Source organism: Chelmon rostratus, chromosome 5 (genome assembly GCF_017976325.1).
Source record: "Chelmon rostratus isolate fCheRos1 chromosome 5, fCheRos1.pri, whole genome shotgun sequence".
Lineage (NCBI taxonomy): Eukaryota > Metazoa > Chordata > Actinopteri > Chaetodontiformes > Chaetodontidae > Chelmon > Chelmon rostratus.
In genome coordinates this window covers 24,834,018-24,847,975 of record NC_055662.1, presented here as the reverse complement: position 1 = coordinate 24,847,975, position 13,958 = coordinate 24,834,018, and the positions used below count along the sequence as shown (strand labels likewise).

Below are 13,958 nucleotides of genomic sequence, written 5' to 3'. Positions count from 1 at the left end.
CTTCAGCTGTGTACCATAGCTTTAATAAACTGAGTGACACAAAAAGGGTGTTAGATTATTCTATTTTTGGAGAGCAACGAAAAATTTGTAATTTGTGTCAAGCGTCCAGATTTGAGCTGTCAGTGTAAATCCAGTCATTGTGGTCTCCTGACCTTCATCATGCAGCATGAGCGTCTGCCTCGTATCATCTGATAACAGCACAGTCATATCCAGTGTCTGCTCTCACTGAGCGCTCCCGTCAATCAACCAGTCATGCAGCTCACCTGTCAGTCAAATCTACAGGTAACGCTGTTGTCTCATTACTTAAACTTTATTAACCTGAGATTCTATATATTAACTGAAAGCCTTCAAACTACATCACATGGGCATTGAGACAGATGCCTCAGAGAGGTGGAGGCACCCTCAGTCCCAATGGGATGAATGAGGAAATTTCAGGTGCTTCTTTCTCATGAAGTGAATGTCGTTTGTGTGTCTTTGTTTTGTCATGTTTAAGCCTACATCATGACACTGTGCTGGAAAGGTTGTGGCTTCCTCTTTGGGATGTACTTGTGCTGGCTGGGGTCACCTATAATCAACCCCACCTGTCCATATTGAGTGTGTGCTGAAGAAACGACCCTGCGGCGATATTAAAAAGTCAAATTAGTCCTGCCCGCAGTCTTTGTCGCTTAAATTTAAGGATTATGCGATGTAAGGGTCATCACTGAGGAATTAGTGTTGTGTCTAAATCATTTACAGGACAGCAAGCTCATAATGCCACTGCCATTGAATTACAGTGCCAGTCAAATCCACTTCCAATGATGCTCATGATCAATTCATGGCAAGTAAGCATTAAGAATTCATTCTGCCGTCATCTGAGAGCTGGAGAAAGGAGTAAGCCCCTATGCTTCATTCTGTCATCGTCTGCCAACGCATGTCAATCATGTGATTTAATGAAGACTGAGGAGACGTTGGAGTAAAGCCTCCATGTTCTCTGAGTGCTGGAAACTCATAATCTGCCTCACTCTTACTGATCCAGGTAATACCAACCCCTGATGCCCGCCGTCTCATCCTCCTGCTGGGGCTGTGTTTTGGCTTCGTCCCAGTTTCCCTCCGTGCTGGTACAATGTAGCAGAGAACTGAGCCATGACAGGTTACACATTACCGGATATCTCAATGTCCGCTGCACCGCAATGGGCATCTCTTATTCAATGACAGTGATGAAGGGAGGAGTGAGACATTGTGGCGCTACAAGCACTGATTTGACTGCTGGGACGGTGTCCAGTTTTGCTTTGGGTAGCAAAGGTCGGCACTTCAGTGTGAACTTGTGGAAAGTTAGATGCTTCTTCGTTAATGGATCTTAAGAATAAATGCATTTAGGCCACCTCCAAGCCTCAGTACAGTACAATGAGAAGGAAGGATGAAGACCAATGGAGAGGAGTATTAAATGGTTGCAGGAAGTTGAGGGGACAATCAGGGGGAGGGGCTACAAGAGCTCCAACCCTGAGGGCTTAGCTTGTATTTCAGGTACAAGCCTTCAAGCGAGCATTCATATAACCCCCGGAAGTGTGCTGCTCACTGTGTTTGCAGCCCGGCGTCTCCTGTTTCCTCCTGTATTATTCAAAAGGTCAGCTCTGACATTTGACCATAAACCACAAAGGTAGTAGCTGCATCTCAGTTGTTGAATCGCAAAATGTGGAGAGGAACATTGTTCAGTCCTCACTTTCACCTCTTTTATATATCTCTGTGCTGCAGAGGTTCATGTTTTCAAAGTTTGTCTTAAAATAGGGCGAAATGGACTGCGACGATTCAACTGACTTCAGCAGTTCACTTCATAATGTTCAAAATTTACAGTCTTTTTTTCAAAGTTCCCTTTTTGTGTTGAGCTACAGTGGAAAGATAGTGACACAAAGACAATTTCAAACTAAAAAGACTGTAATTTGTAAAAATGCCCACTTATTTTGATTAATTCAGACATTAATATGACAGAATGTCAAAACTTGCTAATCCTTTTTAACACATGCTCAATTGAAACAGTACGAAGTCATTATATTTAATGTTTCACCTCATGTGAACCTCAGGTTCATTGATTTTTGTAAATATCTGCTTATTCTGAATCTGATGCAGCAACATGTTTCAAACAAGTTGGGACAGGAGCAACAAAAGACTGGGAAAGATGTGGAACGCTCCAAAAACACCTGTTTGGATCATTCCACAGGTGAACAGGTTGATTGGTAACAGGTGATAGCATCATGATTGGGTATGAAAGGAGCATCCTGGAAAGGCTCAGTGGTTCACAACAAGGATGGAGCGAGGTTCACCACTTTGTGAACACATGAATGGATAAAGGTGATTAATACAAGAGCGCTTGTCAGTAAACACAGTTTGTTTGCAGCTTTTTTGGAATCAGGGTTGTAGAGAGGGATTTCTTCATGGCCATTAAGGGCATTGTGGGCATGTGAGTATAATTTTAAGATGAAGCTGAAATAATGGGAACCTTCCCTTTAATGAACAGTTTGTAAAACTGACTGACTGGTCTTTTTAATAAAAGTCTGTTTGTGAAGTTACAGGTGACTCCTGTGTGTTCAGTATACTCACAGAGGACTGTGTACAGTATTTAAATACAGTAACTTGTTTCACTTTTCTCTCACGATTACTTAAACCATCATCTAACTTTAATGGCGCCTCCTGACCTTTATGTCTCTGGTGTCTCCTTACTGGGCCACAGATGCATGGAGGCAAACGTCCAACCAGTTTTTGGTTTCCTTATACATTATATGACAGTGATTCAAGTTGTTAGCCTTCATTCAGTTTGAATAAATTTGAGGATTTAAGAATGTGGACTGCACATGAGCTTGTTTGGCTCCAGTCAAATTTGAATTAGCATTTTGATTGACAAGTCCTTTGTCTGATGGATTTTGTTTTCTCCCCGGCTCCTGATTATCATCTAATGGACTGTGTGTCATTGACGGTTGTCAAGGAGCCCGGCCATTAGACAGCCTAAACAAGGGCACACCTGTTCTTGCCTGTGTGTGTGTGTGTGTGTGTGTGTGTGTGTGTGTGTGTGTGTGTGTGTGTGTGTGTGTGTGTGTAATCCTGGCTTTTTGACACAGGACCTCCACAAGTGTATCAGCTGCTCGCGTTGACTAACTCATGGATGGAGAGGAGGCAGAAGTGAGAAGAGGAGGACTAACTGGAGAAGAGGAGGACCGACGTAACTAAAAGACACACAGCAAAATGCCTCCAAAGAGGAAGAACGATGCCGTCATTAAGGTTGAAGATGGTGAGGAGAGTTTTTTTTCATTTTCGACCTTAAACTTACCTTTTTGATTATATTAGGAGCAAGTCATTCTTAAGTGGTTCATATCTGCATCCTTTAATCTGTGTGTGGATTTTTATTTCATGCTCACAGTTGGGATGGAGGTGGATGCTATAGACAGTGGAAGTGAAGGTGAGTCACCAGTAACAATTTTAGTTTACTTCTTATCAGAGAAGCAGTTCAATTGAGTAATATTAGTCCCTCTTTTGTCAGTTTTCTTCAGAGTTTCCGCTTCCTTAGAGGCTGGCCGGAATAATTTCACAGTTCATACTTGATCATTTTTCTTTCTTTCTTTTCAATCAGCTACAAATTTTTAAAAGAGTAATATCACTGTTGCAAACACTTTGAGCTACTTCTCTACTGTGTGTTTGTCTCAGATGAAGCCAGGAGGAGAGCTAAAAACAGAAGAGCACAACGTAAAGCCAAACGAGTCAGCGATGACGAGGAGGATGATGAGGATGAGGATGAGGCACCAAGGAAAAGAGGACGAAAGAAGAAGGCCAAACCCCGGGACAGCGATGAAGACGACGAGGAGGACAGTCGGAGTGTGAAAAGCAAGGGCTCAAAAGCCTCCAGGAGGAAAGCCGCGAAGGAGGAGAGCGATGAGGAGAGCGAGGAAGACCGGCAGAAGAGGAAAAAACGAGGCAAAGCGGAGTCCAAACAGGAGAAAGACGAAAAGAATAAGGAGAAGAAGGGAAATGTTAAAGGGAAAGAAGGGATGAAGGATAAAGGTGGTGAAAAGGACAAGAAAAAGAAGAATGGGAAGATGAGCAGGTGCAGTATTCTCTGAGAGCTGTCTCTCACTTACCTGCATGCACCACACACCTGTACGGGCCTTCTCCACTCGACCCCCGACAGACTCTGGTGATCTGTGGCTTAAACTCAGGGAGACGAAACACAGCACAGTGTAAAATAACTTAATGATTTATTGGGGTGTTCTTTGTGTGAGTACGTGAGAAAAGGTTATATCATCATCCGATCAGCTGTTTCACAAAAGTGCACAAATATCAGTTATGATGAAGAAGGTTTTTGGCCTGTGATGGATGGTGTAGTCTCATTTGTTCATCCATTATTTACTGCTGCGTTAAAACAAAGGCAACAAATGCCCAGAGGCACTGCCGCTACTGTTTAAGATAAGATAAGATCGACTTTATTGATCCCCAGCGGGGGACGTTTGGTTTCATTGGGAGAGTTTGGTCGTTTGCTGAGTCCTGGCTATACAGTGTCAAGAAAGGTTTTGACTTTTTGTTGCAGAATTCAAATCCATCCATTAAACCTGCACGTTAAAGTAATTTAATATAACCTAATTTGTGTTGAACCTTTCAAAAACGTTTTGACAAAGTTCTGTGTGGAAGGTAAAAGAAACTTTGTGATGCAAGGCTTTCGACCTCCACCTGCTGCCTATAAGTTTGAAAGCTGATTTTAAAGCCATGGTGTTCTATTTGAAAATTTTATACTTTTGCGCCCCCATGTGGTCGTATGAAAAGCTGTCAGGGACAACAATTCAGGCTGAGAAATAGTGAGCTAAAAACACAAATATACAGCAATAGACTGTACATGACTTAAGCTGCTAGCAAACTCCATCCGACCCGTTTGTCAGATGGTTGATCGACTTCAGAACAACGTCAGCTTATGTCAGGCTGTTCCCGACCATTTTAATGCCTTTTTAAACTGAACATACCACTTCACACCCACTTCACCCTGTGACAGGCCAGCAGAGCAACTTTGAACATTTTTGCTCTCATATGTGGTCAAACATGTCACAAAAACGACTTATTTTTTAGCAAAACTCACCCCTTACAGTATAAGCCCTCTTTGAGACTGTGCTCTGAGCTAAATCCTAATGTTAGCATGTTAACATAATATGCGCCTATGTTTGCAAGCTTTGTGCATCAGATTAGCATGCTAATTTTGCTAATTAGCACCAAACACATATTAAAGCTGATGTTGGGAATGCTATTATTTTTGCAGTTATAGGAAAAAATGATCATAATGAAACTATCTTGAATAACTTACAGTATGGCATGACATGCACAATAGCTCAATACAACAATATATGCAAAACGGAATACTGTGTACAGAAATGATGGAGCCCCAAAGTGATTTTAAATAGAAATAAAGATAAAACCAACAACAAAACAAACTTTCTTCTCTTCTAATGTGAATGCATTTTTAAGAGTTTCACTGCTTCCCTCTGTTTTGTAAAATCGCTCATCACTTACAGACAGATGAGAAGCAAAATGAGGTTTTTAATTTTTTTGGTGTTGCTGTCTGAGGTTTGCATTTGGCTCCTGCAGCGCCTTGTCAAAGCCACGCCAGGTGACACATCTTTCCCTTTATCAGCTCTTCTTCTTCCTCTGATTCTGACGGAGAATCGCTGTCGGAGGGAGAGATCGAAGCCCTAAAGGAGCAGGTTGAGGAGAAGAAGAAGGTGATCGCCACATTAAGGAACCAACCCTGGCGCATGAAGAGGAGGCTCGTAGTGCTCAAGTAAAAACAAACCAGAGGCAAACCTGTGACGCATCCTCTGCCTGCTTGCTTGTGATTTCTGTCATTTCTGGTTGTTGCTGCATTTTGTTCTTTAAGCTTGTTTTATTTTGGCATTTTGCCTGTTGCACATTTGTTTTTCTTACAAATGCTTTCCTTAATACCTACCATCACTCATGTCATGTACATGTGATGTTGATCATGCATTATTAAAACTGGTTCACCGCTACTTTAGCTGTTTGGTACTTCACTTTATCGGTGCTGTGCTCTATGGATAGTCAAAATTACTGTGGACAAACACAAAGTAGATGCTTTTAAAGGTCAGAGGTCAGACACATATAAGACGTTTGAGGTGGAGCATGCCTGATTAACACATTTTCTTAGACAAGCTTAATTCTGCATAGAGATAAAAGCACTCAACACCAAATCACAGCCTTTGGAGACCTGAAAATGATTAGATTCAGGCAGATATTCACCACATTCACATGTTTATTCACATCTCCACTCTGTGAGAAGTCAGCTGCCTGTAAATCACAGGAAAATGTGCAGCAGCAGCCTTCTGCAGCACAAAGCTGGCTGCAGTTCAGCCTGTTAGACATCTTCCTCTCATTGTGATAGGACCGTAAACACTACCACCTGCTGTGCCAGGGCCGAGGCTGCGAGTTTTGTAGGTTACTGTGCGTGTACTCAGTGTGTATGTATCTCTATGTACAGATCAGTGTAAGCAAGGGAACCGATAGGTGAGCTGCTTTGACTTTTTCATGAGCTTGACACTGTTTAATGCATGTTGTTGTGGCTGAGTGACCTGCTGCTGGCCAAGTCTCCCTCCTGATGTTCTTACCATATACAATGTACCATCAATCAGTACGACCCTGTCGCCACTGACTAATTCATTTTAGTTAGGAAGATCATTTTCAGTTGCATGTTGCTCACTTGCGTTCGTTGGTGGATGTTTCTCTGATTGGTCGAATAGGGAGGCTCAGGAGTTCGTCGAAAAATTTGAAGGAGCTCTTGGGAAAGGGAGAGGCAGGAAGCTGTATGCATTCAAAGTCATGATGGCGAAGGTAATTTGCTCATTTTGCAGCGCTCAAAGCTATGACGATGCACAGTTTGTAATGATGATGCTTTTGTGGAAATAACCACTTTAAACTTTAAATTTCAGAAACTTATCAAGTTTAAACGTGACTTTGATAACTTCAAAACAGCCTGTATACCATGGGAGAGGAAGATCAAGGAAGTAGAAAGTTGGTACCACTTTGACATTATCTGAAAAAATAAGTACTGAGCCATTGCCTTCCTGTTCCTCAAAAGGTGTCACTAAATTTCCACATCCTGTTCTGTTCCTGATCGCAGGTCACTTCGGATCATCTGTTGCATCCTACTTTATTTTTCTGAGGTGGATGTACGGTCTGAATCTGGTCCTGTTTGGATTCATGTTTGGCTTGGTGATGCTGCCTGAGGTACAGACTTTCTCATAGATGTCAGCAGGTGATGCCTGATGTTGCACTGCATGTTTTCAGCCCTCCCCCCTCTCTCCTCTGTGTTTAGATTCTGATGGGTCTTCCCTATGGCTCCATTCCCAGGAAAACTGTGCCCCGAGAGGAGCAGGACACAGCCATGGACTACTCTGTGCTCTTTGACTTTGGAGTGAGGATCTCAGCTTTATTTATCATGATCATGACTGACTGTGTGAATAAGACAGGTGGATGACATTTCTAATAGGTGGTTAAAACAAATCAGTACAAAAAAAAAGACATGGTGTCCTATAGATAAGCTGTGCTTTAAACACATTACAGCTTGGTTCTCGCTTAGTGCACCACCTCCATCTAGACTGAAATATCTCAACAACTATTGGATGTATTACTATTGCATTTGTAGAGACATTCATGTTCCCCAGAGGATGAATCCTAAAGACTTTGGTGATGCTCTGACTTTTCCTCTAGCGCCATCTTCAGGTCAAAATTTCACTTTGTCCGACACTGTGATATTCCCATTCACTTAACGTTCATTAGCAAATGCTAGCTGGTTAGCACAGCCATTGTAAGCATGCTAGCACGCAAATGTTAGCATTTAGCTCAAGGTACTACTGCAGCACAACCTCACAGATTTGCTGGCATGACTGTTGACTCATCGATGTCTTGTCAAATCAAGATTTGAACAAAATGTTGCTGTTTTATTTGCCACATTTTTCTTAGTCTTGTTAACAAAAGTGCAATTTGTTGTAAAATGTGTCTGTAAGTCTGAGTGTGTCTTGGTATACCTGTTCAACAGGGGTACTGCAAGTACTCCTTTTTGTTCTACGGGTACTACAACAATGAGCCAACAGTCGGGGTCCTAAAGTTCAGGCTCCCGCTGTCGTACCTGCTGGTGGGAGTTGGCATCTTTGGATACAGTCTGATGGTTGTCATAAGAACGTAAGGCAAGACACACACATCACAGAAGGATGGAGATGTTTGAGTGTTTTTCGCCTATTTTTTACGGCCTGATTCGTTTCTCAGGATGGCACGTAATGCAAATGAAGGAGGAGATGGGGCGGAGGAGGGAGAGTTCACCTTCAGCTGGAAGATGTTCACCAGCTGGGACTACCTGATTGGAAACCCTGAGACTGCAGACAATAAGTATGCCTCCATCACCACCAGCTTCAAGGTTAGCAGGTGTGTGTGTGTGTGTGTGTGTATTTGTGTTGGTGGACTAGCATTGCAACGTGACAGCAGTGGGTCTGAGACATTAAAATTGCAACAACATGCAGATGTAATAAGTAACAAGAAAGTTTTGTGTCAAGCAACTTTGTTCCATTAAACTGTCTAATTTTGCCCGATGTAGGAATCCATAGTGGATGAGCAGGAGAACCAGAAAGATGAGAACATCCATCTGCGCCGGTTCCTCAGGGTTCTGGCAAACTTTCTGATCACGTCTTGCCTCGGGGGCAGCGGATACCTCATCTACTTTGTGGTGAAGCGTTCTCAGGATTTTGCCGATATGAATAAAGAAAATCTCTCGTGGTTTGAAAAGAACGAGGCAGGTTGACATTAAACATTTGTTTTCAGCGTTCAGGCTTGAAAATGAGGGCGAAAAATGAGATTAGTAACACTCTCACTCGTCCGATGTCTCAGGTGGAGTTTGTGATGTCTCTGCTGGGGCTGGTGTGTCCTCCTCTGTTTGAAACCATCGCAGAACTGGAGGATTATCACCCTCGTATCGCCCTCAAGTGGCAGCTGGGACGAATCTTTGCCCTTTTCCTGGGAAACCTTTACACCTTCCTCTTCGCCCTGTTTGATGAGGTTACTGCCAAGGTATAGCAGATATGCTTCTATGGGCAGGTGTGCTTTCATTGTATTTGTACAATCCTCTTTATATCCATGGCAAGAACCTTCACTGAAAGTGCAAGCCCCTTGCTGTCTTAACTCAGTTTCCAGTCTCTAGATAAGCTAAGCTAACCAGCTCATATTTAAAGAACAGATATGAGAGCAGTATTGTCTTTTCTTCCAACTCTCCATCAGAAATAGAATAGCATTCCCCAAAATGTAGAACTATTCCTTTAAATACAGGCTGTAAACCGCATATTTCCCTGAACTGTGCTACAAAAATAATGTTTATGTTACCTTGAGTTTATGCTTCGATATGTTTTCTGTTGTTTAGTTGGAGAGCGAGAAGGCAATCAAGAATTCCACTGAATGGGCTTTCAATGAGTACTACACCAACTACAGCTCCTACTTCAACACGACAGATGTGCCTCCTCCAGCTGTGCACCCAGCAGATGTCATCAGAGGACCCTGCTGGGAGACCGCAGTGGGAATAGTCAGTAGTGGCATTATATTGTGGACTGTTGTCCAATGATGACAAAGTGTTGGTGCAGACACAGAAGCCTACAGTTTTGGTAGCTTTCACAGCTGGAATAATGCTGCTTTACCTTCCTTACTCCACTGAATCAGACAGAAGAGACCAACTGTCTCATAACACCAGGCCAGTTTTTATTTGTGCTTAATTTAATCTTCTTTTCTTGTTGGTTTCTAATGCTGTGCAGGAGTTTGTGAAGCTGATTGTGTCGGACATTCAGGTGACCTATTTGACCATCCTGATTGGTGACTTTGTGCGAGCTGTCATTGTTCGCTTCCTGAACTACTGCTGGTGCTGGGACCTGGAGGCTGGATTTGTGAGTATTCACAGTTTGTGTCAGTGGGTCACGCTGTCTCTGTGTGTGCATTGTGTGTACTTGTTTTTATTTGTTTGGTTAAATTATGTAATTAATTAGTTATATTTTCTTTTTACCCATTCTGGAGCCAAGTCAACCTGATACCATACAATGACATCTAGCGAGACAGCTGATCCCTAACATTCGGTGAAACAGGACCCTGCATTGAGAACTTAATTACAGAGAGAGAGAGACAGAGAGAGGAGCAAATGCAAAGTGTTTCAGGCTGGTTTTTATTCATTCAGGTGAGCATGTTCATCATGTTGTTGTGTTGATTCCAGCCTTCATACGGAGAGTTTGACATCAGTGGCAATGTGTTGGGGCTCATCTTCAATCAAGGGATGATATGGTGAGATACTCCACATCTGCGTGTTTGATTTCATTTTCTGGGGATACTCTTATATAGGCGTTCTCAAATTTTTTCTGACATGGTGCCAATTTAGGGAGCCAGTATATGACTGGGAGCACACAGTAAAACCCATGAATTTCTGATTTCTGGTCTCATGATAACGTTTTACATTAAAAATTCCTTGAGCAGCCAAAGATAAGGCAGAACACTTAATCTTTCTCCCGAGGTCCGACAAAATAAGAGTTGATCCATTTTTCCTGAAACCTCAATCTCAGTGATAAAACCTTTTTTTTTCAGTGGTGGCTTTTCTATCTCACTTCCACATTAAACTGCAGACTTATCAGAAAAACAGCACTAGCACCGATGACAGAACATAATTCCTCGCTAGATGCCACTAGCTAACCAGTGGCCTTTTGCTAGTTGTCATTCCTAACCTGACAGATGCTTGTTAGGGGGCACAGTTTGATGCAGTAGCCGGTTAGCCGAGCTGAATGAATATAGGTTATTGAAAGTCAAAGCATTGAAATCCGCCGATGATGATTAAAATGCATTTCATGTCACATTTGCTGGCAGCACAAAATGTTTCTGAGGGCTGCTATTGGTCCACGGGCCACACTTTGAGAACCCATGCTTTAATGTTGCTAATTGTAGACTAAATTTGCATTTGTTTCTCTGGTGTGGACTGATGTTATTTGTCTGACACTGGAGTCAAACTGCTGCAAAAGAAATAATTACGTCAAACCACTAATTAGAAAACTCAGTGAATTTACTGTAAATGATTGGTTCAAACTTGGCCGATAATGCTGTGTTCTTGGTTCCCTCAGGATGGGAGCATTTTACGCTCCAGGTCTGGTGGGTCTGAACGTTTTGCGTCTCCTGAGCTCGATGTACTACCAGTGCTGGGCAGTGATGTGCTGCAACGTTCCCCATGAGCGAGTCTTCAAAGCCTCACGGTCCAATAACTTCTACATGGGCCTGTTGCTGCTCGTGCTGTTCCTCAGCCTGCTGCCTGTCGTCTACACTATCATGACGTTGTCGCCGTCCTTCGACTGTGGGCCTTTCAGGTCAGTAAGTGGTGGAGACAAATAGGACTGAAATGGTGTACTAGATGACATGAATTAATACGACAAAGTTAGATTGTTGTGGCGGTTGAGGATTAGTTCTTCTGCAGGTTAAAAGTAGTTTAGTCAGTTAATGAACTCAGTGCATCTGAAACAAACCTATAGAGTCAATTTATTCAAATGCATTGGCTGTTTTTAATATTTTAGGATGACAATGACAAATGTTGGATGCATTGTCATGAAATTTTGTTCAGACGTTCACGCTACAGGATGAATCCTTTAGCACCACCAACAGGTCAAAGCTTTCACATAATACTGTGAAATAAAAATGAATTCTATTCCCATCATCCTCGGCTGGACTGTGTTTAGTGCTAATTAGCAATCGTTAGAATGCTAATGCTAAATTAGCAGCATAGTACACCAGCTAAGCATCAGGCTGACAGCATTTTAGCATGCTGTCAAAAGCACCACTGTGTTTATACAATCTCAAAAGCAGCTATTATGGCTGTAGATCTTACCTCCTGTAAGCCAACAACAACAGCTTCAGTTTTTTTTATTGATCTGTTTTGGTTCTGCAACAGGATGAACATTTCTTACATATCTATGGGGTTGCAGTAAGGTTAACATGATGCAGATGTAGTAGACAGTTGACCTGCACTAGCTCTGAAACACAGATTCAGTTTTATATGTAAGTGAACATTTACAATACTAGTACTTCTACTACTACTATTACCACCACCACTACTACAACTGATGACAGTAATAATACATGTATTGTACCAGAGTTAGCTGTAAAGGTTTAAATCTTAAAACAACTTTTCATGTGCAGTTCCTTGGCAGGTCATGTTTATGCTTAAACATACTAAAGCTCCCTTACATTACAAGGGATTACATTACATTACGACAAACAATGTTCTGTATTTGATCCATGTTTGCCCCCCAGTGGCCAGGAGAAGATGTATGACGTGATCATGGAGACTATAGAAAAGGATCTGCCATCTTTCATAGGCAACATTTTTGTGTATGCCACCAACCCTGGACTCATCCTGCCTGCTGTCCTCCTCATGGTGTGAGTATCACTGAAATATCAGTAGAAAGTAAATCATAGAAACTAAACTTAGAGGGCATGACCTGAATCTGGTCTGAGCAGTTGTGCTTTTAACGATGGCTTTCTCTTAAAAGACTTATATTACTGTGTAACAGGTTGGCCATCTACTACCTGAATGCAGTGTCGAAGGGATACCAACAAGCAAATATGGACCTTAAAAGGAAGATGCAAATGGTCAGTATGAGTGTTCTCTTGTTCTGTTTTGTTCAAGATTCAATCAAACAAATGACCGTCTGGCTTATTGGTGGACACTTTAGGCTCGAGACGAGGAGAAGAACCGCAGGAACAACAAAGACAGCACTAATCAAGTGATGAAAGACCTGGAGGACCTGCTGCCAAACAAGTCACTAATACCGCCTCCTACAGAGGAAGAGCCGCCTCCACCTGGTACACACACACCGGCATATTCCTCATTACATGTGCTACCAGCTAACATGCACCTGACTGTCCTCACCGCTCTTTTTGCTCTCCATCTGTCTTCTCAGATGTTGTAGTTGAGAAAGGCAGCAAATCCCCCAAAATGAAGCCAGGTACAGCAGGAAAAGGGGTTAATCTGCAAAAGGATGTGTCACTGGCTGCCCCAAACCCCAGAGCTCCTGTGACCCGCGCCCCAGGACCAAGAAGAGGGCCTCCTGGGAGAGCCGGTGGGCCTCAGCCTGGGCCTGGGAGAGGAAGAGGGCGAGGTGGGCCTCCAAGGCACTAAGACTCTGATCCCTACAATTCACAACCAACAACCAGTGTCTGGTAACATGAACAGTGAAGTCAAGGATTGTTAAAAATATGGAGGATGCCACTAGAATTATCCTATTTTTCAATTCAAATATTGTTGTCTGATGAAAAATTGTCATTTTACATCCAGTTATGAGCATTTTACCTCAATGAAAAGGGTCATAACTACTATTTTAAACACACCAATTACTTAATTAAGTATAATTAACCGCTGAAAGTCACATCACAGCCTTTCACAGAGTGAAATCCTATAATGTTCTCAGTTTGGAGGTGGAAATGAGTTTGGGGCTTTGAGTAAAGTAAATGGACACAGATACGACTGTTTATCACTGCAACAAAAGCGCAGTACCTTGTTGTACAGAGATATGTTGCATGATCATGTTTACTGCATTGCAATCAGGTTACTGGTTATTAATATGGATCAACAGTTTTATTGATTTCATTTGGAAATCCCTGTAAATAGTATGGAAAATGTCTTCCTATTTTTTGTATGACACCTATTAAAACAATTCTTTTCTGGCAAAGTGCTATTTAACTGGCTACCTCGGGACAAAACTAAGAAAACACACACCACACACTATTATTATAGAGACCATGCAGTCCACTAAACTGTTAAATACATCCGAGATAGTACACTAGAGGAACACAGATACATGGATGCAATATCAAGAGACACAACAATGATAAGAGTTTGAAAAAATAGAAATATCTGAGAGGAATAAATGTTCATGGAGTGA

At 42.2% G+C, this 13,958-nt stretch overlaps 1 protein-coding gene across 1 annotated transcript; it reads left to right on the top strand.

Moving 5' to 3' along the window:
• Positions 1–3,213: 3,213 nt before the first annotated feature.
• Positions 3,214–13,195, top strand: tmc2b (transmembrane channel-like 2b). The gene is made up of 20 exons (XM_041936476.1): positions 3,214–3,259; positions 3,389–3,427; positions 3,673–4,069; positions 5,639–5,785; positions 6,756–6,846; positions 6,945–7,026; positions 7,136–7,242; positions 7,331–7,429; positions 8,054–8,196; positions 8,281–8,428; positions 8,606–8,800; positions 8,896–9,075; positions 9,422–9,580; positions 9,807–9,935; positions 10,256–10,323; positions 11,148–11,387; positions 12,328–12,453; positions 12,588–12,666; positions 12,750–12,879; positions 12,987–13,195. Exons 1-20 carry the CDS (start codon positions 3,214–3,216, stop codon positions 13,193–13,195), a joined length of 2,814 nt encoding a protein of 937 aa, XP_041792410.1.
• Positions 13,196–13,958: the final 763 nt, after the last annotated feature.

What these genes read in the sequence shown, in the direction of transcription:
- tmc2b (XM_041936476.1), top strand. Translation starts at nt 3,214, where the DNA reads ATGCCTCCAAAGAGGAAGAACGATGCCGTCATTAAGGTTGAAGATG. An exon ending in TTCAATCAAGGGATGATATG is followed by an intron (nt 10,324 to 11,147) that starts GTGAGATACTCC and finishes TGGTTCCCTCAG; the next exon opens with GATGGGAGCATTTTACGCTC. An exon ending in GGAAGAGCCGCCTCCACCTG is followed by an intron (nt 12,880 to 12,986) that starts GTACACACACAC and finishes CAGATGTTGTAG; the next exon opens with TTGAGAAAGGCAGCAAATCC.